The sequence below is a fragment of the Canis aureus genome, chromosome 6 (assembly GCF_053574225.1).
Source record: "Canis aureus isolate CA01 chromosome 6, VMU_Caureus_v.1.0, whole genome shotgun sequence".
Lineage (NCBI taxonomy): Eukaryota > Metazoa > Chordata > Mammalia > Carnivora > Canidae > Canis > Canis aureus.
In genome coordinates this window covers 66,740,010-66,767,077 of record NC_135616.1, presented here as the reverse complement: position 1 = coordinate 66,767,077, position 27,068 = coordinate 66,740,010, and the positions used below count along the sequence as shown (strand labels likewise).

The following is a 27,068-nucleotide window of genomic DNA, read 5'->3' as shown; positions in this document are numbered from 1 at the left end:
CTGTCACCGTACGGCACTATTAGAATACCATTGACTGTATTCCCTGTGCTGTACCTTTCATCCCAGGGACTTATTCCATAACTGGAAACCTGTATCTTTTTGCTCTCCTTTCACTCATTTTGCCCATTCCTTTACCTCCCACCCCTCTGACAACCATGAGTTCTATGTATTTATGAACCTCTTTCTACTTTTTATTAAATTGTTTTTTAGATTCCACATATAAGTGAAATCATATGATATTTGTCTTTCTCTTCTGACTTATTTCACTTAGCATTGTGCCTTCTAGGTCCATCCATGTTGTTGCCAATGACAGTATCTCATCCTTTTTTTATGGCTGAGTAATAGTCCATTATAGATGATAGATAGATAGATAGATAGATGGATGATAGATAGATAAAGAGGATGTGTGTGTGTGTGTGTGTGTGTACACACACACACACACACACACATCTTCTCTATCCATTCACATCTATCAATGGACACTTGGATTGCTTCCATACCTTGACTGTTGTAAAAGAATGCTACAGTAAAACAAAAGTATCTTTTCGAATTACTCTTTGTGTTTTCTTTGGGTAAATACCAGCAATGGAATTACTGGAATATGGTATTTCTTTTTCTTTTTCTTCACATGGTTTTTCATAGGAGCTACACCAATTACATTCTCACCAGCAGTGCACAAAGGTTCTTTTTTTCCACATCTTTTCCTGTTCCTCCTTTTAAAAAGTTAGCTCAAGGGTCACTTTCTCTAAAAAGCCTTTATTTTTCCAAGCATTTTAGCCATTTATCCTAAGCCCATTTTACAAACCTCTGCAAACTACTATTATAGCAATTATCACATTGTATTATAATAATATGCTTAGGTATCCATATCCCTCACTGCCCAGCATAGTTCCTAGCATATAGTAGATTTAATATTTTTGGAATGACTGAATAAATACTTGACTGAATAAGCAAGTACTGTAAAAGCACAAAGGAGAGGAAGTACCTGACTCACCTTTAGCACATCAAGAAGGCTTGTCTTTTCACTTATTTCAACCAGCTTTTATGAAAGTAATGTGCCAATTTAGTCTGAAAATATATGGATAATTCCTTAGGAATTACTTTAAGATTTTATCTCTACAAAAATAAAAGGATAAGAGAGCCTAAATTTAAAAAGTCAAAAGACCAAGAATATCATTACTCAGATAATGAAAGAAATTAATCAATGAACTAGGTATCCTGGTCAGTGAATTCTGATCCCAGGTCTCTCACTAACTAGCTACATAACTTTATGCATCTATACTATGGTGTTTTCTCTTCTACTAGATTATCTCTTGACCCTTTCCCAGTTCTAAAATTCTGTGATGATGAGGGATGTATAGATTGGGTCACTAATACTTTATACTATTATAATCAGAATGTCACCAGTACTTCAGAACTGTACTTTGAAAAGTGTATGAAGATGTAATATTCAGTTGGTGAGTGGGGAAGGCTGTTTTAAGTATGAGGACTAAAGGTAGATGGTAGGAGAGTGAATACAAAGAATGATATGTAGGGCAATTTCAGATAAGCAAATGAAGACAGAAAGGATTATTAATTTACAATGATTTTTTTAATGTAAGCTATAGCAATAATCCCAATATGCAAATTTAGAATATATGACCAAGGCACTAGACATACCTTTATACATCTCATTTGAAAAGAAAATCACGGAAACTTCAGTTGGTAGAGCATGCGTCTCTTGATCTTGGGGTTGTAGGTTTGAGCCCCACATTGCGTGTAGAAATTACTTTAAAAAATTTTTTTAATGAAAAAGAGAAAATCGGCAATATTAAATAAAGTCAGAGAGCAAACTTGAGCGCAGGTACATGATGATCCTTTGGTGTTCACCAAATGTTATTATGCCTTATTGCTCCCTATATTGTTCTTGCCTAACTGAGCAATATTATACATTTACTTCTTATACTGACTGCTTAGATAAATTGTTCATATTTATATATAAATGTTAATTCAGGCCTCCTTTTCAGTAGTTCTAACTTAATGGCTTCTCTGTAATAAAATTTGTGAATAGAGTTTTTCAGTTTCCTTATTGCATATTTTCATGACCCTAGAGAATAAAGTATATGGTTTCCTACACTGTAATTTGCAAATGTATAAGAAAAATGTTCTGGATCGCATCCCTTTCAATCTTAAGAAGACAAAAACTGGAATAAAATTCATTCTACTTGAAAAGGGAAGAGGAACTATTGGTAGAGTCCAGTGGAGCTTCATTTAAAAATTAAGAACACAGTTATATGCATCTTAAAATCAGTTCCTAGGGATTAACAGTACATATTTTTGAGCACTACATCTGGGTCCAGGAGGTATGTTTGTTATCTCCATATTAAAACAATTTTTCTGTCTCTTAATCTCATGTTAAGTATATTCTTCCCAAGGCTCACAATTTGGGGAACGTCAGCTCCCACAAAAATTGATCCTTCAATTTTGGATCAATTTAAGACTGACTGTTAAAGTAACATGAAATTGCAGTTCTTCACTGAAGCCTAATAATGAGTTCACTGGATGTGGATTTATCCAAAAACTGCATTAGCACTGTATTAGATGGATGGGGGAAGGAACAGGGAGGTATGTAAATATGTTAAAATCTTCATAAAACTTATCATTATCAAGCAGTGGAAAACAACTCCAATTGATTAATCAAGATAAAGCAATATATATACATTATTTAGAAATAATGGTGGATAAATACTAGGAGAGATAGAAATTTGAAATTGTCTCTAGAAAATGAAAAGAGAAGGTAGCAAGGGGACTGCTCTTTTTTTGTTAATAGCCTTCTAAACATGACTAGTATTCCTTTGTAAATGTTTTTTAAAAATAAATGCTGTGGTGTAAATATATATGTAGCAGTTTTAATTTCCATAAGATGTCACAACCTTTAAACACATATATTTAAAGAGCTGATTATCCAGAGATTAATAATAAACAAATCCATGGATTACAGGTCTAGTCTATTGGCAATTTGTGTACTTAAAACTTTTGTATAGCTAAAATTGGGCTCCTAAATATTGGGTACTAGTACCTGAAAGAATTTCAATGCTGTCTTTCCCATGTAAAAATAGAACATTCCTTTAATTCAACCCATGTTTGTGATATCGAAGCCTTATTTTATTTAATGACCTTGAAAAGCAAGGTAAAAAACTTCCTTCAAATGTAGAATAAGGTAATTTGAGAATAACAGTGCAAATAACACAATTAATCTGCTAATCTTTTTGCTGTTGAGTCATTATTAGCATATGATATACACATTAATATATATCATTTCAGTCACATCAAGGATCTCATTTAGCATATATTTGTAAGGTGACTAATGAAATTCAATAAAACATTTTGAATATTATGCTATTTAAGAAAAAAAGCTAAATTGGTGAGATCTTCCTAAAATAGAAAATAAAAATAAAACTGTTTTTCCTCTTTAATCTATGCTTGTTGATGGGACTTATGTGAGTCTTGTTGCTGTGATAGGTGTGCTTATTTGTGAGAATAATTGTACTCAATTTGCTTATTATTCCTTAGGCCTATTACTACTGTGCCATCATAGAGGATGTGATTCTCCGCTTTGCTTGGACTATCCAAATCTCAAGTACCTCCATGACATCATTGCCTCATTCTGGGGACATCATTGCTACTGTCTTTGCTCCCCTTGAGGTTTTCCGGTAAGCAGACTACCAAAAAATCTATCAAAGTTTTTTTTCCCCTAGAAGACACCCAGTACTACTTACAAATTAGAATTTATTAAAATTTGAAAGGTTTTAATTTTCCAACTTTTCTCAAAATTCTCATTAGCTTCAGAGTTGGAAAATCTTACTTGAAGGTCTAAGAGGTTAATTCTTACAAAGTTAAAAAAAAATGTTAATGATGGCTTATAAGCTTTTTTTAAGAATTGTGCTCCACTGGAAGGGTCATGAGTACAAATTGGGAGGTAAAAAGTTTTAGAACAGAAATTGAAATGAAAATCTTTTAAGAATCATTTGCAATTTGACATTCTGGCAGCTTTTTCACTGGAAACAATGAAAATGCTAAAGGAATAGTTTTTTAAATCTTCCTAAAAACATCAGTTATCTAATAAGGTAGTCTAAAATCTAAGTAAAAGCAGGTACCCCAGGAGGTCAGCAAAGCATTAAAGCTAATTTTGCACTAAAGAAAGTTGCCAAACCTAGAGACTTTGAGATTGAGTTGTGATAACAAGTTCAAATTTGTTTGCACCAAATACATAGCTTGAAAATAGTAAAACAAAAGTTGACATTGCTAACTTTGTCAAATAGTCCACAATTAACCAACTTGACCTAATTGACATATATGGAATACTACATTCAACAACTAAATACACACTTTTTCATTTACATGTAGAACATTACCAAAATAACCACATGCTGGGCCATAAAGTAAATTTCAACAAATTTCAAAGGATTAAAATTCCAAAAAGATAACTGAGAATTCCCAAGTGTTTCGAAACCAAGTAATACATGCCTAAATAACCCACGGGTCAAAGTTGAAATTGTAATGGAAATTTTAAAATATTTTGAACATAATGAAACTGATAATGTGACAAAAGAAAATGCAGCTGAAACCATGCTTAGAGGGCAATATATAGCCTTAAATGTATACATTTGAAAAATATGCAACTTCAAGAAAATTTTAAAACAGCAAATAAAACCCAAATGAAAGTAGAAGGAAGGAAATATAAAGAACAAATTAATGGAATAGAAAACATAGAGAAAATCAACAAGCCAAAGTTAGTTAGTTAAAAGGATGAAAAAAATGATAAAATGTCTGAATATGACTGATGGAGTAAAAAAGGAAAGAAGGCACAAATTACACAACAAAAATCCTCAAGATATTTTTTTAAAAGAGTAAGATGAGGGGCACCTGGGTGACTCAGTTAAGTGTCTTGATTTCAGCTCAGGTCATGATCTCAGGGTCATGAAATTGAGCCCTGCATCTGGCTCTGCACTGGGCATGGAGCCTGCTTAAGATTCTCTCTTCTTCCCTCTCTCTCTCTGCCTCCCCTCCTTCTCTTAAAAAAAAAAAAAAAAAGAATTAAGATGATATTATGAGCAACTTTATGCCAATAAATTTAAAAATTAGGTGGAATGGACAAATTCCTTGAAAAGCACCGTTTATTAAAACGACTAAAGAGATGAACATTGGTGCGCCTAGGTGGCTCAGTAGGTTAAGTGTCTGCCTTCAGCTCAGGTCATGCTCTCGCAGTCCTGGGATCCATCTCCACCTCAGGCTCTCCCTGCTCAGCGAGGAGTCACTTCTCCCTCTGCCTCTGCCCTTTCCCTCACCCTACTCGTGCTCTCTCTCTCTCAATTAAATAAATAAAATCTTTAAAAAGAGAGAGAGATGGACATTAAGGAGGGCATGTGTTGTAATGAGCACTGGGTATTGTAGAAGACTGATGAATCACTGAACTCTGCCTCTGAAACTGATAATACACTATATGTTAATTAATTGAATTTAAATTTAAAAATCAACAAAGAAGAAATAGAAAATCTGACAGGTTTATATTTATTAAAGAAATTATATTGGACAACCTGGGTGGCCCAGTGGTTTGGCGCCACCTTTGGCCCAAGGTGTGATCCTGGAGACCCAGGATCGAGTCCCACGTCGGGCTCCCTGCATGGAGCCTGCTTCTCTCTCTGCCTTTGTCTCTCTCTGCCTCTCTCTCTCTCTCTCTCTCTCTGTCATGAATAAATAAATAAAAACTTAAAAAAAAAAGAAACTATTTATTTTGAAATATTGATCTTTTTAAGATTTTTATTTATTTATTCATGAGAAACACAGAAGCAGAGACAGAAGCAGGCTCCCTGTGGGGAGCCTGATACGGGACTCGATCCCAGGACCCCAGAACTACACCATGAGCCCGAGGCAGATGCTCAACCACTGAGCCACCCAGATTTCTCAGAAATTATATTCATATTAAAATCCTTTTCACAAGAGGGGCGCCTGGGTGGTTTCAGTTCAAGTCATAATCTCAGGGTCATGAGATGGGGCCTCACATCATCTGCTCTGCACTCAGTGAAGATCTGCTTGAGATTCTCTCCCTCTCCCGCTGCCCCTCCCATGTGTGTGTCCATTCTCTCTCTCTCTCTCTCTCTCTGTCTCTCATCTCCCTCAAATAAATAAATCTTTTTTTTTTTAAAGATTTTATTTATTTATTCATGATAGCCACACAGAGAGAGACAGAGAGGCAGAGACACAGGCAGAGGGAGAAGCAGGCTCCATGCAGGGAGCCCGACGTGGGATTCGATCCCGGGTCTCCAGGATCGCGCCCCGGGCCAAAGGAAGGCGCCAAACCGCTGTGCCACCCAGGGATCCCTAAATCTTTTTTTAAAAATCCTTCTCACAAGGAAAACTGTAGGCCCAAAGAATTCCTCCAGATATATGAGGAAATAATCAGTTGTACACAAAACTCTTCCAGAGAAAAGAGGCAATAAAAGGAACGCTTCCCAGTTCGTTTTGTGCAACCAACATGGCTTTGATATCTAAACCTACAAGGACATTTCAAGAATGACCAACCAGTCTGTCACATGTACAGAAATGCAGAACTCCTGAAGAAAGTATTAGCTAATGAATCCAACACAATAAAAAGGATAATACATCACAACCAAGTTAGTTTCATTCTAGGAATGTGAGATTTAATATTCAAAAATCATTTAACATTTAAAAATTAATCTGGGTTGAGGTACCTGGGAGGCTCAGTCAGTTAAGCATCTGCCTTTGGCTCATGTCCCGGGATTGAGCCCCACATTGGGCTCCCAGCTCAGTGGGCATCTGCTTCTCCCTCTCCCTCTGCCCCTCCCCCTGCTTGTGCTCTCAAATAAATAAATAAAATCTTTTTAAAAAATTAATCTGTGTTAACTCACCACACTAATAGAATAAAGGAGGAAAATCCTTCATGTGTGTATAGAAAACGCCATCAAGAAAAGTCAGTACTTGTTCATGAATAATTCAAAGATCATCTACAAAAATATAAATAAGATCCTATTTAATGGTAAAACACTGAAGCCCTCCCTTGAGATCAGGAATGAGATTATTATGTATGTTGTCACTTCATTTTAACATCATACTGCAAGTATAGCTAGTGTAGTGGAGGGTGAGGAGTGGGCAGTATAAGACTTGGAAAGGAGGGGGACGTGGGTGGCACAGTCTATTAAGCTTCCAACTCTTGGTTTCAGTTCAGGTAGCAATCTCAGGGTTGTGAGATTGAGCCCTGTGCTGGGCTCCGCACTCTGCACACAAATTTTCTTGAGATCCTTTTCCCTTTCCTCCTATCCCTCCCCTCTGGCTCCTAGTACTCTCTCTCTCTCAAATAAATAAATACATCTTTAAAAAAAATTAGGGAAAAAAATAAAACTATTCCTCCATGATATGATTACATATGTAGAAAATTCCAAAGAATTTACAAATAAGCAGTTAGAAATGTAACTGTGTCCCTGAGTACAGGTCAATATAAATAAAAAATGTTCCAAAAACCAGTCAAAACAACTAGAAAATGAAATTTTAAAAAACACCATTTTGAATAACATCAGAATATATCATATACCTAGGAATAAATTTAATGAATGATTATGTGTACAAAATTGACAAACCAGTTCTATAATTTATATGGAAACAGAATCAAGAATAGCCAAGACTAGGGGCACCTGGGTAGCACAGTCAGTTGAGCATTTGACTCTTGGTTTTGGCTCTGGTTTGATCTTAAGATTGTGAGATAGAGCTCCGCCTCAAGCTTTGTGCTCAGTATGGAGTCCGCTTGGGTTTCTCTCTCCCTCTCCCTTGCCATCCACCCCATACTACTTTCTCTCTCGCGCTCTCTCTCTCTCAAAATAAAATCTAAAAAAAAAAAGTAGAATAGCCAAGACTATGCTGAAAAGAGAAAAGTTAAAGGATTTATACTTGTAAATATACTTACTATGTAGCTACAGTAATTAAGACAGTATCTGGTATTGGTGAAAGCATAGACAAATAGTCTACTGGAACAGAATGAGAGTCCAGAAACAGAACCACACATACATTGACACTACCTGATTTATGACAAAGGTGGTTAAATAAGAGTATAGAAAAAGAGGTTCTTTAATAAATGATATTGAGTCAACTGGATATCCATATGGGGAAAAAATGAATCTTGACTCTTACTATATACTATATACAAAATCCACATGGATTGCAGAACTAAATATGAAACGTATATCAATAAACTCTAGAACATAGGACAGCGCCATAAAGGCAGCTTTAGATCTGTGATAATGTTATATTTTTTAATTCTGAGTGGTAATTACACAATGTGTCACTTTTTATTTATTTATTTTTGGGGTTTTTTTTGTCACTTTTTAATAATCAAGTTGCACACTTATGATTTGCACTTTTTTATATATCTTCATAATCCTTTCATTAAAATGCTCATTTTAAAGAAAGTAGCCTAAAAGAAAGGATTATTTATCAAGGAAATGGCTGTTAGGTTGACTGCAGACTTCTCAAAGGTAACAATGAAAATCAGAAGTCATTAAAATAATATTTCAGTGTGCTGAAAGAAAATAACTGTCTACCTAGAACTCTTTCTCCACTGAAAATATCTTTCACAAATGAAATAAAGATATTTTCAGACATGTTTATCACAATCCTCTGAGTCAGGATGGGCACATCTATTGAGATGGTCTGATAAAATAAGATGAAACCTGGAAACATTAAAATAAACCTGAAAGATAAAGATTGAATCTGGAAACAGTGTATTTGTCACTGTTACTCCTCTTTCCAAACCACCTGTCAACCCTCTTCCTCTTCACTTTCCTAGATGTCTAGGTTTAGGACCAGAAATTCTCCATCACTACAAGACCTACTCCACTCCCACTTCTTTCTCTTCCCATACGTATGATACTGCTTTATGAATTTTTTTAAAAGTTTTTTCTAGTAAAAAATAAAGCTCACTTTTAAATTCTTGATTATTTTATTTCTACTTTTAAAATTATTTGCTTAATAGTAGAATCAGATGTTCTATCACCCATTTAAAACAAAAGCAAAAAGCCTCCTTTGAAACTACTTTCCTCCTTCAATTCTTGCCCATTTCTGTCTCCTCTACAGCAAAACTCTTAAAAAGATGTCTGTACTTGGTATCTCCACTCTCTCATTCCTCCTCATTCACCCTTTAATTCAGTTCAGGTCTTTTTTCTCAGTACTCAACTAAATTGCTTTTTGTATAATCTACAGTAATAACAGTAATAGCAGCACTTACGTATTGCCCACTGCGTGCCTGGCACTGTTCTGAGCACTTTATGTGTATTAACTTATGAATCCTCGCAACAATCTGACGTAGATACAGTTACTATCCCATTTTACTGATGAAACTGAAGCATAGATTAAATAACTCATCAAAAGTCATTATACCTAGTAAATGGTGGAGTTATGATTTGAAACTAGTCTTTCAGAATCTCTTGTATCATACTGCCTGTCTGTTTTGCTAAATCCAGCAGTCAGTTCTCTGTACTTACCTTACTTTATCTCTCAGCAAAGCACTTTTTCACTGCATTTCTCAGAAGCTATACCCTTACCTCTCTCTAGCCATTCCTTCTCAACTCATTTACTGGTTCTTTTTCCTTTTCCCAAATTGTAAATGTCAGTAGGTTCTAGGGTTTAGTCCTCTGCCCTCTTCTTTCCTCCACTTGTATTATTCCTAATCCCATGACTTAAGATAACTGTTTTTGTGCAACTCTTTAGCCCTAGACTCTCCCTTGAACTGCAGACGCATGTCCATCTAGCCACTGGAATTTCCCCCCTTTGCTTGGGCCTTCTTGTTTCCCTCCCACCACTATACCATCTTTTCCTGTTTTAATATTCTAGCCCTTCAGTCCTTATTTTTATTTCATGAGTAGAAACTTGACATACTGCAAGGGTTAGATGTTATAATAGTAAGTTCAGATTTTATAAATAATTTGCCTATTTACCCCATTTTGCTAAGGCGATTTGTGTGGAACTTCTTCCGCCTGGAGAATGAACATCTGAATAACTGTGGTGAATTCCGTGCTGTGCGGGACATCTCTGTGGCCCCACTGAATGCAGATGATCAGACACTCCTAGAGCAGATGATGGACCAGGATGACGGGGTACGAAACCGCCAGAAGAACCGGCCGTGGAAGTACAGTCAGAGCATATCCCTGCGCCGGCCTCGCCTCGCTTCTCAGTATGTATGCTTCTGCTTTTCAGAAATGAATTTCCTACAGGTTTTAGCACTGGTTAACATTTAAGCTAAGGAAGGTATCACACAAAACCACTGACATTCAACCATTTTCACCTACAAAAAATGGCAATAGCAGCAATTTCATATAATCCAACTCATAGAATGTCTTAACACAGAGAGTAAAATGTCATTAATGTGTTACTTAATGCATAAATGCTACTCATTTGACATTAAAGTACCCTGGGGAAAATTTACTGACTCTTCAGTAAGTTTTTATATATTTTTTGTATATATTATTTATATACAAATAATTTTCAAATTATAAACTTTAGGAATTCTGGCTCTGCCACTTGGCCTCCATGTAACCTTGACCAAATTACCTAATTTCTTTATATTTATTGTCCATCTGAAAATTAGAATTAACATGGCACCTGCTTATAGAGTAGTTATGACATGGGATTTAGACTAGTTTCCTCACAGAAAGAGTTCTTATATATAAACACCTTATATAAATATAAGCTATTATTATTTTTCTTTTCTTTTTTTAAAATTTTATTTATTTATCCATGAGAGAGACAGACCGAGAAGCAGAGACATAGCAGGAGAGCAGGCTTCTTGCAGGGAGCCTGATGGGAGACTCCATCCCCAGACCCAGGATCTCGCCCTGAGTGGAAGGCAGACACTCAACCACTGAGCCACCCAGGCGTCCCTTATTTTTGTTTTCTTACCAAAATACCCACAACAGTAGTTTTATAAATCATTAACTTTGTATGATCCTAAAAGAAACAATAAATATATTGCAGCTGCATTTGGAATTTAGAAACAGTAGATTTCACAGTGGGTCGGAATGGCAGAAGAGACTTAAGTGGAAGTGGGCAGTTGTCTAAAAGATAAGAGAGTGCTTGACTAGGTCAGAGGCACAGTCAGGAATTAAGGGGTACAAGGAAAACCAATGTGACTAGAACCTTAGTAAAAATTTAGCTGAATAGATGAAGTATGATTATAAAAGGCTGGATAATACAAATGCCTTGATCATATAGCCAGGAAGGAGTCCAATAATGTTTTTCATGGAAGAATGAAAGTAGTATTTTCATAGGTTTTTAATGGCATTGTGCAAGATATGTTGGGGAAGGGAACAGTAAAGGCCAGAAGACCAACTAGAAGGCCCCTGCATTTTTCTGAAGTATCAGACATTGAAGACTTGGGCTAGGATGTTTTACAGTAGGATTAAAAACAACCTAAGGAGATGTTTTAAAGGAAGTAAAAAATAAGAGATAGTAATAGTAACCCATGGGTATTGGAGAGCAGAATAGAAATTGCCCAAGCTTCTGATAGAATTTGGAAGTTCTCTAAAAGGACAAGGTAGAGAAAAGAAAAGCAGAAAAGTAGGGAGCTAAGACTGAGGAAACACAGGCAAAGAGAAAAAAGGAATAAACAAAAGGAACAGGAAAGGAATGGCCAGGGAGGTCATTGGGAAGAACACTAAAACAAAGCAGGAGACTATTGTGGTAAGGAAGCAGAGTTTGAAGAAGCAGGAAGCGGCCAGTGGGAGAGAAGGTCCACAGGTGCCACAAAGGCCTGGGACTGTAGGAGGCTGTCTCACTCTCGTTAAGCTCCTCAATTTGAATGTCTTATCCTCGTTAGTCACCAGCAGAGGGCAATCTAAACATACACTATTTCTGCTTCAGAAACAGAAACTCTTGATCTAGATTATGATGTTCAATTTCAGGTGTTAAGTGGAAAAACACTGAGATACTAGAGTGCAACCAGAGAAAGGTGTTTAGAACAAAGAAACAGGTTATGTGCAATGGAGAAAGCAAGAAATCTAAAATAGTGAATTTTAGTACTGACTTTGTGACTCCTGTAGCCTTTAGCACATCCTTTACCTTTTGAATGTTGGTTTCCACCTCTATCAAGTGGGAATAATAATACCCACTTCACAGACTACCACTTGTACTGCATATGAATTGCAGAGTATTTTAAGATTATCAAATCCCATTTTTTCATCTGGTACAGGAATCTCTTCTGCGTTCTGATTAGTGATAATGAAGTTTATAACCAGATGGGGCACCTGATTTTATTGTTGGATGGTTATCGTGGTAGATGAACCTATCTATGTTGGACTGAAGTATGCTTCACTGTAACTTTAACCAGTTGGTCCTAGTTGGGCTTTCATAACTTAGTCTCCTCTGTCCTCTACATCATACCCTGTCAATTTTTTTACAACTCTCATGCTCATGACAGTCTTAGGTCTTTTTTTTTTTTTTTTTTTTTTTTGACAGTCTTAGGTCTTATCTTCTACTGGTTTACTCATCTAGTTTCATGTGTACCTCAAATGGCAGTATTTCTGTCATGCTCATCATAATTCCTTATATTTATTTCATACTTACTGATGGTTTTTACATCTATTTTCTCACTTGATATTGACACAGTCTCCATGAGGTAAGAGAACTATTATGTGAAATAGGTATTATTATTCCTGCTTTATAGAGATAAAAATTAAAACTTAGAAAGGTACATCATACAAAGTCAGTGCTCAGATCCTTTTTTTTTTTTTACTCAAATATAATTAACATGCAGTGTTATATTAGTTTCAGGTGTACAGTATAATGATTCAACATTTCTATGCATTGCTCGGCATGCATCACAGTAATTGTACTCTTAAACCCTTCATTTGTTTCCCCATCCTCCCACCCACAGTTCCTCTGGCAATCAGCAGTTTGTTCACCACATATAAGTGTCTGGTTTTCTTGTTTGTCTTTTTTTCCCTTTGTTTGTTCACTTGTTTTGTTTCTTAAATTCTACACGTGAGTAAAATCATACGCTATTTGTCTTTCTCTAACTTATTTCACTTAGTATTATTATACAAAGTCCATTCTTATTGTTGCAAATGGCATTTCATTATGTTTTATGGCTGATAAAATGGAGATCTTCTTCTTCTAGATTACTTCTCCCTGTTTTACACATGCCCAGCCATTTTTCTTGTTACTGTCCTCTGGTTGCACTCTAGTTTCTTAATGTTTTTCTAGTAATCCTGGAAATTGAGTGTGAAACTCCAGAATAGTCCATCTGATGCAATATATAATAGCCTTTTACAATGTATTTTTAATGGTGGTAAGATGGGAAATGTACCTAATACCATAGACCTGTTTGTATTTTAATAATGGACTAAGTACTTTTTTTCCTCTTATTCCACTAGATCCAAGGCTCGTGACACTAAGGTATTGATAGAAGACACAGATGACGAAGCTAACACTTGAATCCTCTGAAGTCTAGATTAACATCTTTGGTTTTCCTACTCTACAATTCTTTCCTCGACCAACGCAACCTCTAGTACCTTTCCAGCCGAAAAAAGGAGAAGACACATAACACATTTTCCGAGCTCTTCCAGATCGGATCCTATGGACTCCAAACAAGCTCACTGTGTTTCTTTTCTTTTCTTCTGGTTTAATTTTCATTTTCTATTTTTAAAACAAATATTTACTTCATTTTGCCAATCAGAGGACATTTTAAGGAACAAAAACATAGTATCTTATGGATTGTTTACAATCACAAGGACACAGATACCTATCAGGATGAAGAACAGGCATTGCAAGGACCCTCTGATGGGACGGTACCGAGATACCTCGGCTTCTGCTGGGCCCGGTTTTGACTGGTTAAAACCGGACATTGATTTTTAAATTTTTTTGTCAGTTTATGTGGAGAATTTTTTCCTTTCCTTCATACCCAGCGCAAAAGCACTGGCCGCACTTGCAGGGAAAGTGCAACTTAGAGCAGTACCTTCATTCACGAAGCTACTTTTTAATTTGATGTAACTTTTCTTATTTTGGGGAGGGTTGCTGGGTGGGTGGGAAATATGATGTATTTGTTGCATATAGTTTTCTCATTATTTATGAAACTTAACCATAAAAGAATGATAGAACTCCTGTGCAATGAAGGTGGTAACAGTGAAAGAAGACAGGGGAAACTAATGTCGGACAGCATTTGAGGGTTTAGTCCACAATACCTCTTTCATGAGACAACTTGCACCAGTTTGACTTTTTCTTTTCTTTCTTTCTTTTTTTTAATTTTAAGCCAAAGTTTTATTGCTGATTTTTTTTTTAAGTTGCTGCTGCTTTAGAATCCTGAGCATCTCTCATAACAAAGCATCTGTATACTTCCACACAACCGGTTAAAATTTTTTCAGAGGTCTGATACTTTTTTTTTTTTTTAAGGAACAGATGTGGAATACATTTGCCCATACTCCAACCATAACAACTGAAGTTATGCCTTATTAAGCTTTAGCATTTAGGGTAATTGAAGTATATAGCCTTTACTGACTCTGAATGAGAAGATGAAACTATTTCAGAGTCCCTACACCCTTACTGGGTAATTTTTGTTTTGGATTCACTTGCTTTAGCCAGAATTTGATCAATTAAAAGTTTGTCTTGGGGAAACCATATTTTTGAGAGCAAAGAACAAATTATCCTTCCTCTTTCACATTTTATGAATGAAACAGACCTTGGTAGCCATTTCTCCCAGCAGTTTTAAAGGATGAACATTGGATTTCATGCCCTCCTATGAGAGAAAACCTGCTTTTAAGATTTTTTGGGTCTAAACTTGGTCGTAAACAAAAGGTGTATTTCTTAGACATTTCAGACTCTTGTGGTCTGTGCACAATGCCCATTTTAAATTCTTTGTCTAATTTCTTTCCTGTGTTCCTAAGTCATCCAAAAAGCCCTAAAACCTTAAAGGATTTTACTTCCCTTGAATGTGCTTGGCATTATATTGAGCATTTCATTATCTAACAAAATTAATGTGTTTTAATGAAGTGTGTTTTAATCCTCCCAACCCCCCAGATCCAAATGAGGATTCTAGCATCAACATCAGTGTATTCATGAAAGTAAATTACTTCTGTCATTTTCAGCTTAATCTTAGATAAAGAGACAAATGAGTGGAAGGGCAGTATTATCACGTACTTAGTCTTAAAAATAGGTAGTTACTGACCGTTAATATTCCCCTTTTGTCAGCAACTCTACTGCCATGTATTGCTAGTCTTTACTCATACCTGTCATGGTTCCAGTAGATTAAAGTTACTGTTACTACCAAAATTCTACTAATTAACTGACAAATAGTTCATTTTTAAAGGAGTTTATTCCATTTTTATTCTGACAAGCTTCGAAAATTTTTTCTCTTTCCAAATTGAGATTTTTTTTTTTCCTAAAAAATCTACAAACTTTTGGCTTTTATCGTTTTTTTATGTTTTGCCAAGCATGTTCCTTGGCCCAAAAACTGAGGAAGAAAAGTTTAATTACTCTTTTTTAGTTTAAATAAGTTAAATCATTTATAATAATCAGTGGTAACAATTTAGTGACCCTTAATAGATTAAAGGTTGCATTATTTATACTTGGGGGTTTTTTTCTAACTATTTTGTTTTTGTACTTTTAAACCATGGGGGAAGTATCACTGGTCTGTCAAGAAATAGCAGTAATTATTACTGAGTTAGAGAAGTCCAGTGGACCAGTCATTTCTTGTACAAATAAAACTGGTGGTACTAATATGTATCCAGAGCAATTTGAATTGTCATCTTCATTTTCTATTAATAGCACTATATAATGACACACATAAAATCATATAGTTGACTTCTGGTATTTGAACTCCCTGGTGTTTTTATTTCAGTGTATCCTACGGCCAATTTGGTCTTTTTTCAACTATTATGATTCTAGGCCCTAATCAGTATTATTTTTTCATAGATAATACAATGTTAGAATTTGTTCCTTTTCTGATGTGTTTGTCCTGTTAGCATAGTCTATTCAAGAATAAGGCTTATGTAACTTTCATCTTATGATGACAGATGCTCAAATAAGTATTTAAACACACAGCTCTATGTGCCTCCTAAAGTTAGAAAAGAGGATTTTCCTCATCAAGAGGAAACAGTTTGGGAGACAGAGTATACATTTAAATTTTCTTCCTCGAAAAAAAAGGCAATGTGCATTTTTCTCTTCTAAGTTTTAAATGCCCTAGCAGGTGCCAATGCTATGTCCTACCTAATATTTTATTGGAGATATCTGTACACCAAAACTTGCAGAACTTTTAGGAAATTAATAGCACAGAGTCATTTTAAAGGAGAGCAATCTAACCAAAAGTAAAACTTTATCTAATTTTAGGTTTAGAAATTCTAGTTTTATTTTATTTGAGAATCAGTTAATATCATCAGCTTAAATATTCCCCAAATGAATGAAGAGAAAATACTAATAAAGTTTATTGATGTGTGTAAAGAAATCAGAAGACAAAGAAAAATGGTTTATTTTCTACTCACAAATATGCACCTATACTTAAGACTATGTATACCATTAAAATGGAATCATTGATGATGTCTTACCATTCAGAGAGACAATAAAATGATCAAATTTAAGTCATCATTAATTAGGTTATAATGGTAATTTTTAAGATTAGAAACCCATATGCAACTTTCTTTTCCAGCATCTCTCATTTTTCCCCTTAAGAAAGCTGCTTCACTTTAGAGTCAGAAGCAATGATGTGAGAGAATGCTAGTCAACTCATCAGCAACCTATATGTACCCTTAAAGAAGGAAAATGGGGCCTAGCCTCCAGGATCCGCAACTCCCCAAACTTACAACATGAGAGTTTTAAGCTTTTAACAGATTTTACTAGAATTAAATTGTTGATGTATGGTATTCTTCCACCATGGTTTGACCAAGTACATTTATAATAACTAAAGAAAGCAGTTCACCCTTTCTTAAGAAGTGAACTAAGCCAAGTTAAGGGGAGGTGGGCGGGGGAGTAACCTTTTACAGAGTTGTATGGACGTTAGATTAACAAATATTTAGCTGAAGAAAAATAAAGTGATTGTGGAGCTAGCAGAGAAGAGTGGGAAGGTATTGGATTTTGGCACCAAGAAGCTGGGCAGTTAAAAATTGTGTGAACTCAGTGACATTGGTCATGCCTCACTGTCTCTCCTTCCAGTGGTTAGTTGTTGGTAGAGACCTGCCTTTATTTTCCCTTTTTATTTTTCATTACTTTGCATTATTCAGAAAATAATACCCAAATGCAGTTTGCTAAGTGATGACCAGGAAAACTTAATCTAAGGAAACTAATTTAGAAAATAACCCTATCCATGGCATTACTTTATTCAAAAACTTAAAATTCTCTGAAGTGTTTGCACTGTGTTTGATAAACAATTTCAGAATATAATTCTCCTTAATTTGCATGAAATTTGCCTGACTCCGAAAATAAGGACTTCTTGCTATATATTTAAATTTTTAAAATTAAGATTGCTTTTCAGATTAAAAAAAAAAAATCATGTTGAATCTATGGCTTTTTCAACTACAAAATCACAGTTTTTTCAAACCTAATAAAAGAGCCAGCATCATTACATACAAGATCTATAGTCACTAGGTTAGGACAATAAAAGTTGTTGTAGAATTTCAGAAAGAGGTGAAGAAGGATAAATTTATCAGCTTAGTTCATTTTATGATGCATCTAAATTTTATTAATGATTAGGAGAGTTAAAATGAGATTTTAAATACTTAAATATATTTCTATGTTCAAGTATCAATCTTGATAGTAAATCTTAAAAGCTAACTTTCTGCATATTTTCAATGTATTTAATGTCAGAGCACCGAAGTAATGTATAGAATTGATTATATTAGAGCATAAGAAATTTGTAATGGTCAGTGCTACAGACCAGTAATTTAGCTGGCATTAAACTACACTCTACCACACATGAAAATGTAAAATCATCTCATTTGATTGTAAAGAGTTTAATTTAAGCAATATGAGAAGTTTGCCTGGAAATGGAAATGAGCCTGCTGATTGGTATAGTTCATAATGGCCTTGTATGAATGGGCAAAACTCTGATACGGAGTTGCTCCTTAAAAATAACCTTCCAGAATGTATTTGCTTACGTAAGGTGGAAGAGGAAGTGAGAGGGACAAGATGAGAGTTTCCCCTGAAGTGAAAAGAAGCATTATACTAATTTTCATCTAAAGTGTGTTTCCTTGTAGCAGACCTTTGGTTTGTTTTATTAGTATTTCACAGCCACCTTTGGTTTTTTTATGGTGCCATCAACCTAAGGAGGACAATCAAATAACCAATTGTTTGCCTTGGATTCAGTGTGTCTGCTAATTACAGTCTCATCTTGTAAACCTTCAAACCAGTTACTTGACTAAACTCCCACCATATTACCTTAGTTCTTCCTATGCCCTTTCCTCTGTACCACCACAAATCAGAGGGAAGACTTACTACCAGAAAGGTGTGGACTTCTAAGAAAAGAGCAAGAATTCCATCTTACTACCCAAACTTCCTGAAGTTCCTACCCAGACTTCCCTGATTGTCCTGTAACAACACCAGCATGGTGGGAATAGGAAGAAAGATTGTCAGGGAATCCTGAAAGAAACCTGTAATTGGTCATTGATATTGTTATTCTTTTTAACTGTAAAGTAAAACTGTGAGCCACTCACATTTGCAAAAAGAGAAGAATTCAAGCTTTATCACATTGTTAAGATTTAATTTCTTGCTATATTCTGGATTAGCACAGAAGCTTGTATCAGTGAAGACTATTTAGGAGGGAAATAGGGTGTAAAACGTATCTGTCTTTTCAAACCTTCTCCCTCTACTCATGTTTCCTTCACCCTCTACCACATTGTGTTGGTCAAATGATACTACTCTATGAAACCCTGAGCTATAGTTGTCAAAAGTAACTATGGAATGTGATTAGTCCTCTGTGGGTGCTTCTTTCCCTCTTTTTTCTCCCTTGCTTTCTTTCTTACTCTCTCCACTCTGGTATATGGAAAAGGTGACGTCAAAGAATTGATGCTTGCTTGGACTCATGTTGTATCTGTGACTATGCTATTAGCTGTCTCCTTTTTCCTTCTTATATGGGTAGAATTCTTACAATGTGTGGAGTTCCCTTCTTGATAAGTAGGTTAAATGCACAATGTGGTACTGTTTTATAGTTTCTAGATGGTTGTATAAAGCAAAAAGTTAATGTGGTTATGTGTTTTTAAGAAAATAAGTGATTGGTTACAAACTCTGTCCTTTTTTCATTATTACAAGCTCTGTTTTACAACAGTTTGCTGACTCCTTTGTCATTGGCAAATGGTTTGTGTGGTTGAGTGTTTTTCTCTTTGGGTTTCTTGGTTTCCCGGACATGATTCTTCTTAGGACTAACTTGTATGAGTTTAGGGCAAATATACTTCAAGGATGGAAAATTCGTTAGCTTTTCACTAAATTAAAAAATAATCTTAAATGGCCTTTTGTTTTTAGGTAGTATTAGGCATCTAATGGATTGATGCAACAGCTCATTTTTTTCCACTCACACAGAATCTCAAGTATTAGGTGAAATGATATGTTTAGTTGTATTTTGAAGAGCTGGACTCCTGTTATCACTGCATATCCATGTAGAGAGGAAACAGTAGCTATAGAGCAATGAGATTGGATGGCTTTTCTAAGTGTCACTGATGCCTACAGAAGGATAATGAACAGCTGAGGGCAAGTCCCAAGCAATTAATTGGCAGCCAGATGTGGAAACAGCCTCTCTGGTTGCATACAGCATTCTCATTTCCTACAGTGGGAGACAAAGGGAAAGAAGAGAAAGTGAAGGCCAAGCCAGGACTTAATAGCGTAGCTGAATTTCAAATATGGTTAAACAACAAAGGCATGTCTGTTATGCAACGTCAGGATCCTCATTGGGAAAATCAGACACATCAGATGTAACATCTAGTTGGACTCCCCAGCCCCCCAAAAAGATTTTGACTCCATAAGCCCCTGGGAAAAAAATCTGAGTCTATGGACCTATTTCCCCATAATCCTCACTAGCACTCTCACCCCTACTCCATGATGGGAGACATTAAAGACCCTTGTGCAAGATAACATATGCATCACTCAGGATTCTCATAACTCAGCTGGGGACATACTGAGCCAGCTAAGGGAAGATAAGGACTATACACTAAAAGAGCCATAAGACAGTATACAGATACTGATAGGAGTTGGAGATCCTGAGGGTGAATAGAGAAGAATGTTTGACTTGGAAATGCTCCCGAAGTTACAGAATTTAACTCCCTAGCAAAGATACCAGGAGTTGGTATAAACTTGCTACTAGCCCAGTTCCTAGAAACATGGAAAGAGTGATGGCCCATGCAAAGCAGTTAAATTTCCAGAATTGCTTTTGCAGACAGTGAAGGATGGAGCTAAAATTCCCAGGGGGAACAGGCATGCAGGATATACTTAGGGCTGGAAGGTCAAGAGAACACACTATGGACAAAGGTCCTGAGGAATACACTAGCATCACTAAAAACTCAGAGGTGACTCTTCTGTAAAGACACCACCACAGAACAATGTTGACTGATAACAATGGGGATGATAGGACTCTGAAACAACAGAGCCAGGTAGCAGCACAAAACCATCCAAAGCCAGGAAGTCACAATTAACTGTCATGACTGCAAGGTCAGAATTACAAGAATAATTCCTAGAACAGTGTCCCTAGAGACAAAGTAGATGGGCAGTCACCCAACTTGTACTACTGAGCCTGTAACACTAGTAGAAGTCAACGATGGACAACTTCAAAGCTGAGGGCAGTTGCCCCCAATAAAGTCACAATCCCTTGGCCAATTTCTGAACCTGCACCAGTTTTCAGTACCAGAGCTGCTAACAGAAGAGATGGCTGGGTCCATAGGAGGAAAAACACTGCAATATCATGGCAAGTATACACAATAATGATTAGGAAACTATGCATTAGGGGAAAGGGAATACCCAGATATTTTAAGGATGGTTGGACATAGGGCATGAGTTGTCAGTGATGGCCCAAGACCTGAATCATCATGGCCCCCTTGTTAGAGTGGATCCTATGGGGGCCAGATAATAAGTGTAGTCCTGACTAATGTCCAGTTTACAGAGATCCTCAGCATCCATGGACCTACTCAGTGGCCAGTTACTCAGTCTGCCAATATATAACTGGAATGACCTATTTGGCAGTTGGCCCAAGCCCCACTCTGCATCCTTGGTCTGCAAAATAAGAGCTATCATATTGGGAAAGGCCAAGTGGAAGTCTCAACACCACCACCACCACCCCCAGATATAAATAAATGTAAAGTCATATTGTGGAGAGAAGAGAATAGAGATTTATTGTCACATTCTATTCATCTCCTCCTCTCAATCCTTAATTTGACCAGTCTGGTCCCTGAAGAAACCAGATGGAATAGGAAGGGACACCAAATCACAATCTCAACATAATAACCCTAGTTGCAGGCAGAGTGCCAGATGTGGTATCTTCATTAGACCAAATCAATACCACCTCAAGCATATAGTATGCAGCCATCGACTGGGAGAAGGCATTCTTTCAGTCAAAACAAAAGATGAACAATTCATATTTCCATGGAAATAATATACATTAACAGTTTAGCTCCAAGGTCATACTAAGTTCAAACGTATTTGTACCAGCTGGACATCCATAGAACATCACATGTATCTATTACATCAGTGATATTATATTGATTGGTTCATATGAGCAAAAGGTGGCTAGCTTGCTAGAGACCTTCATAAGACATGTGTCCCAGAGGGTTGGAGCAAACCCTGCAATAATTCCAGATCCTGCCACAACTGTAACATTTTCAGGAGGCTACAAATCAGGTCCAGTAACCAGGACATCTGCAAAACAAAAGACAAATTATTACACCTTGTACCTCACTATGAAGAAGGAAACAGGCCTGGTAATCCTCTTCAAGTTCTCAAGTCAGCATATTCAATACCTAGAGATATTGTTCTGGCTCATGCACCTTGTAACATGGAAGACAGCCAACTTTAAGTGAGTCCCGGAGCAGAAAAGGCCTCTGCAGCCAGCCCAGGCTACCATGCAGGCAATCCAGATCCATATGGTCTGACCAACCTCATGGGATTAGAGCTATCAGTGGTGAGGAAAGACACCAGGTGAGGCTTGTGACCAGCTCCAGTTAGAGAAGCACAGGCAAGCCCCCAGGGCTCTGCAGCAAGGCCAGGCCATCTGCAGTGAAGAATCGTATGCCTTTGGAAAACAACTCCTAACCCATTAGTAAGCCCTAGTAGAGAGAATCACCAACTAACTTTGGGGCTAAAACTGCCCCTTCAATGCAGGGTCCTATAAGACCCAATGAGACTAACCCAGCAACCATCCATCATACAGCGGAAGCAGTACCTCCGGGATTGAGCACCAACAGGATGAGAGTCCAAGCAGGCCCCATGAGCAGGTAATCTAGATCCCCTCTCATCTACCACAATTGTGTAGGAGTTCTCTTCCTGGGCACATCTAGGGTGGTGTGAGGGACCCTGTAAGACCAACTGAAAGAGGAGGGAAAACCTGAGTGGTTTCATGGATGGGTTATCTCTATTTGTGAGTGCAAGCTGAAATTGTTAGCTATACTACAGCCTCACACAGGGGGAGCCTTAAAAGACAGTAATAAACCCTCCCAATGGTCAGAGCTTTGAGTAGTGCACTTGGTCATCCACTCAGTGTAGAAAAAAGCAGTATCCCAAGGATAGAATATAGAGTGGCAAATGACCTGGCTAGCTGATGAGGAAAAATTGGAAAATTAAGGGGCCTGGGATGGAAGTATGTGGATGGACTTCTAGAAGCAGGCTTGAAGGAGGAAAATCTTTGTATCACATGTTTACATCCTCAGAGAACATCCACCATTGATGAAGAACTAAACCAAGTAGACAGATGACTCAGCCCGCTGACCTCAGCCAGCTTCTATCACCAGCCACTCTGGTGTTAGCACAGTAGAAACATGAACGAAGTGTGAGAGCAGAGACGAAGGCTATTCATGGACTAACAGCACAGACTCTCACTTACCAAAGATAATTTGGCTACTGCTGCTACTAAAGTTATCCTGTCTACAGCAGCGACCAACACTGAATCCCCAGCAGGGCACTATATTGGTTGGTCTTCCTCAAGAGACAAACCAGCCACTGGGTGGCAAGTTGACTACGTTGCTTTCCATCCTGGAAAATTCAGAAGTCTGTTCTCTGTTCTTAGAAAAAGAGATACATATTCAGGTCATGAATATGTATTGGGGTTGAATATGTCAGGGTTGGCCTGGCCTTTCCTGACCACAGAGTCTCAACCAGCACCACCATATGAAGGCTTATAGAGTGTTGGATCCCCTGGCATGGGATTCCATGGGATACCACCTCAGACCAGAGGACCAACTTTACAGCATAGAAGTTATGGGAGAGCGCTCATGACCATGGGATTTACTTTGTTGTAGCATATAATTCATCACCTAGAAGCTGCCAGTCCAAAAGAGCACTGAAATGGCTGAAGACATAAAGCACCACATCAGAGGCAACAGTCTGTATGGGTGTCATCCTCCAAGATTCAGCACATGCAGTGAATCAAAAAGCTATATATGGTACTGTGCCCTCAAAAAAGACACAAGGGCCTGAGTACAGAGGAGAAGCAGGAGTGGTCCCACTAACCATTATATTTATTCATCCACTTTCTGCTTTCTGTCCCATCTCTAGGGACCCTGAGCCCCTTTTGTAAGCTGAGGTTTCTATAGCTCTCCAACTACAGTCACTATTGGGCAAGGGAGCACCAAAGGTGCCCAGGTCACCTGAGTTAAAAGAATTTTCTTTTCAGAAAAAAAAAAAAAAATCAGGACTCTCAGACAAAGTCCTGAGATGGGTATGTGTATATAAACGAAATTCAAGAAAATCTTTTTTTTTTTTTTAACAAATCTTTTTTCTATAGTGGGAAAGAAGTCAATTAGAATCACTACCAAAAAAAAAAAAAAAAAGAATCACTACCAGACAGACAGAAATTACATATAATTACCTAAAATTTACAAAAAGGCAAAAAATAACTTGAAGACAAGGAACATGGCCAGAATCTGATAATCTGGAAAGGTGTGCTGGTTTTTTTTAAATTTTTTACTTATTTATTTATTCATAGAGACACACAGAGAGAGAAGAGGCAGAGACACAGGCAGAGGGAGAAGCAGGCTCCATGCAGGGAGCCCAACGGGACTCAATCCCAGGTCTCTAGGATCACACCCCGGGCTGCAGGGGGCGCTAGACAGGTTATTTGTTCCCCTAGGTATGTCAGGAGATATGAAAAGTCAAAAATTCTATTCTCTTCTGTAATTTTAAACACTACCTACAATCAGTCCTATGCAATTGTAGGACACGAAGCCTTTTGAAATCTGACCTGCTAGTAGTCCTCCCCTATCTCTATCTGTCCTCAAAATGGAACATGTTTCTCTGCCTCTGTGCAGAGGCTGATTCTCCAGAGAATTCTCCCCTCCTGATCTTCCCCTGCTCAGGCAGTGCCAGGGAGCACTACCTCACTCCTTCAAGGAGACTAGCAGGCCCCTATATTTATTCCACCTGTACCTCTCTCCATTAGAGGGCTCCTTATCTTTTTTTGCCCTTTTTTAAAATTGAAGTATAGTCAACACACCATGTTACATTAGTTACAAATGTATAACATAGTGACCCAACAACTCCATACATCATGCTGGGCTCACCACCAGGGTAGCACCATCTGTCACCATATACACAGCTATTGCATTATCATTGACTGCATTCCTCATGCTGTGCCTTCATCCCTACGATTTCTTTATGCCATAACTGGAAGACGATACCTCTCAGTCCCCCTCACCCATTTTGCCCATCTTCCCACCTCCTCTTCTCTGGCAACCATCAGTGTAATGTGTTCTCTGTACTTATGGGTCTGTTTCTGCTTTTCCTATTTGTTCATTTCTTTTGTTTCTTAGATTTCACAACAGAAGTAAAATCATACAGTATTTTTCTTTCTCTGGTTTGTTGTACTTAGTATAATACCTCCTAGGTGCATACTGTGTTGTTGCAAATGGCAAGATCTCATCCTTTATTAAATTGCTGAGTAATAGAGCACTCCTTATCTTTACCAAATCTGGTCACTGGTCAATCTACCCACCACTTCAAATTCCCCATACTAGACTGTTCTCAAGGGCTAGAATGCTATCTATTGTTCTATCTTTGGTGTCCAACCATAGTGCCTAGTTTACATTAGGAAATATTAGTTGAATAAATAAGTTGAATAAATCCATCAAAAGATAATTTTTGTGTTAATAGCAGCTTTATTCATAACTGCCCAAAACTGAAAAGATGAAAATATCCATCAATAAGTATATGGATAAACAACTTGGGTATATAGTCTTAGTGTGGTAAGGCTACCATAACAAAATATTACATACTGTGTAGCTTAAACCACAGAAATTTATTTTGTGTTGTTCTGGAGGCTGGAAGTCCAAGATCAAGCTGTCAGCAGATTTGGTTACTCCGGAGGCCTCTCTCCTTGGCTTGCGGGTGACTAGCTTCTCACTGTGTCCTCAAATGGCCCTTCCTCTGTGAATGTGTCAAAAGATAATTTCTTAAAAAGCGTAATCGTGCCTCTCATATAGCTATAAAATGAACACATGTCAGAGATTTTATTTCAGTCATTAATTAAGGAGAGAACAAGTAAAATGTTACAACCCGTTCAAAAAGAATCCAAAACGCAAATATATATAGACATCTGGAATGCTGAGAAAAATTTACAAATAAATGCAGAATCAGCAATATTTTGCTGGTCAGTATTCATAAGGGGCTAAGTTCCACTAAATGTAACTGGTATTTCTATGAACAAAAGTCTTTTGCATTACTATGCATTTTTCTACAACTTACAGAATTATAAAATAGCTCAGGTAATCTGGAAGGATGCAGCAGACAGTACAGTCAATAATCTTTTTAGTCCATGTCAATGTCTTTCATATTTTACCCTATAGTTAACCTCATCGCTAACTCCTCCACCCCAGATTATGCATTTATTTATTTGACATAATTTTTTAAAAACCACACAACAAAGTGCTTTGTTCTCAAATACCCTAGAGAAAAACCCTTTTCAGCTTTATCCAGTTAGCTAAAGCCACCAGCCTGGTTCAGATCCTGGCGCAGATGGAATCCCCCTCCGGTGTCCTCTTGTTCCCTCTAATTTTTCACAGACAGGGCCCAGTTCTTAGCAAGAGATATATTATTGATGATATCAATATTATTAAGGGGAAGATATTTTTGTTTTAGGTGCTCTGAAGAATTAAAAAAAGCTAACTACCTTTTTGGTGATGTGTAGGAATCTACCAACCACGATTTTCACCACTGCTTTGGAGAGACCGCTCATGGGCTGGGCTGCCAGGGCTGGTACCCAAATGAGTTGGATGTTGGAAGAGAAATGCTGGGGGAAGGGGCTCCAGGGGGAGAAAGGAGAACAGGAATCTAGTGAGGTGATCTGAGTGGACAGAATCTTAGAGGGAAAAGTAAACAGCCAGGAACCATACAGACTGGCCTCTCTAAATGTGTATGAAGAGGTGACCCAGGGCTCAAGGGGGCAGGACTCTGCACATATAAAATCAGAACTTTCAAGTGCTTGAAAACCCGCAGACATTGGAACTGCCAGAAGGCCTTCTAAGAAGCGGCCTTGAATCCACTTTGTCCTGCTCCCTGAGCCCACTGGAATAGGCTATGCTCCCCTCAGCTTAGTAAAGGTGGTGCTCCCCACCTGTCTCAGCCCGCTGAGACCCTTTCCCAATATGCTCTGAAAAGGCCACCAGGTCACAGCCACTTTACAACCTGCAACGCACGCTCCCGCGCACAACTCCGGATCCCCCCTTCCCAGGAACTCCTTGGGGACACCCTAACCTCCCTCTGCCTCCCATCCATCCATCTGCTCTCTACCTTGGCATTTTTAAACTGTTTTTGGGCCCAACCGCTTGAGTCAGGAGCTCTTTACCAGCTGATCTTTGTATTACTTTCACAGACACTAAGTTTGTAAAAAAAAAACAAAAACAAAAACAAAAATTGTC

The 27,068-nt window shown here is 37.4% G+C and overlaps 1 protein-coding gene and 2 long non-coding RNA genes across 7 annotated transcripts in view; 1 reads left to right on the top strand and 2 right to left on the bottom strand.

The window, feature by feature from the left end:
* XPR1 (xenotropic and polytropic retrovirus receptor 1) overlaps positions 1-19,287 on the top strand; it is a 218,528-nt gene extending 199,241 nt beyond the window's left edge. For both annotated transcript variants that reach the window (XM_077902071.1, XM_077902072.1), the window contains 3 exons: positions 3,553-3,692; positions 9,998-10,219; positions 13,416-19,287. In XM_077902071.1, coding sequence (XP_077758197.1) covers positions 3,553-3,692; positions 9,998-10,219; positions 13,416-13,476 — 423 coding nt within the window. In that variant the 3' untranslated portion in view covers positions 13,477-19,287. The remainder of the gene's footprint in view (positions 1-3,552; positions 3,693-9,997; positions 10,220-13,415) is intronic.
* On the bottom strand, positions 993-15,294 carry LOC144316300 (uncharacterized). 4 transcript variants are annotated; one of them, XR_013382145.1, is made up of 3 exons: positions 15,203-15,294; positions 1,660-1,768; positions 993-1,116 (listed from the first exon to the last, which is right to left on the bottom strand). It is a non-coding gene; the product is annotated as an uncharacterized LOC144316300 (long non-coding RNA). The 4 variants fall into 4 exon arrangements; XR_013382142.1 differs by lacking the exon at positions 15,203-15,294 and adding an exon at positions 9,984-10,708; XR_013382143.1 differs by having other exon boundaries at positions 995-1,068.
* A 358-nt stretch (positions 19,288-19,645) lies between the features above and the next one.
* On the bottom strand, positions 19,646-27,068 carry LOC144316299 (uncharacterized). Its single transcript, XR_013382141.1, has 4 exons — positions 26,941-27,068; positions 26,321-26,453; positions 25,428-25,578; positions 19,646-19,780 (listed from the first exon to the last, which is right to left on the bottom strand). It is a non-coding gene; the product is annotated as an uncharacterized LOC144316299 (long non-coding RNA).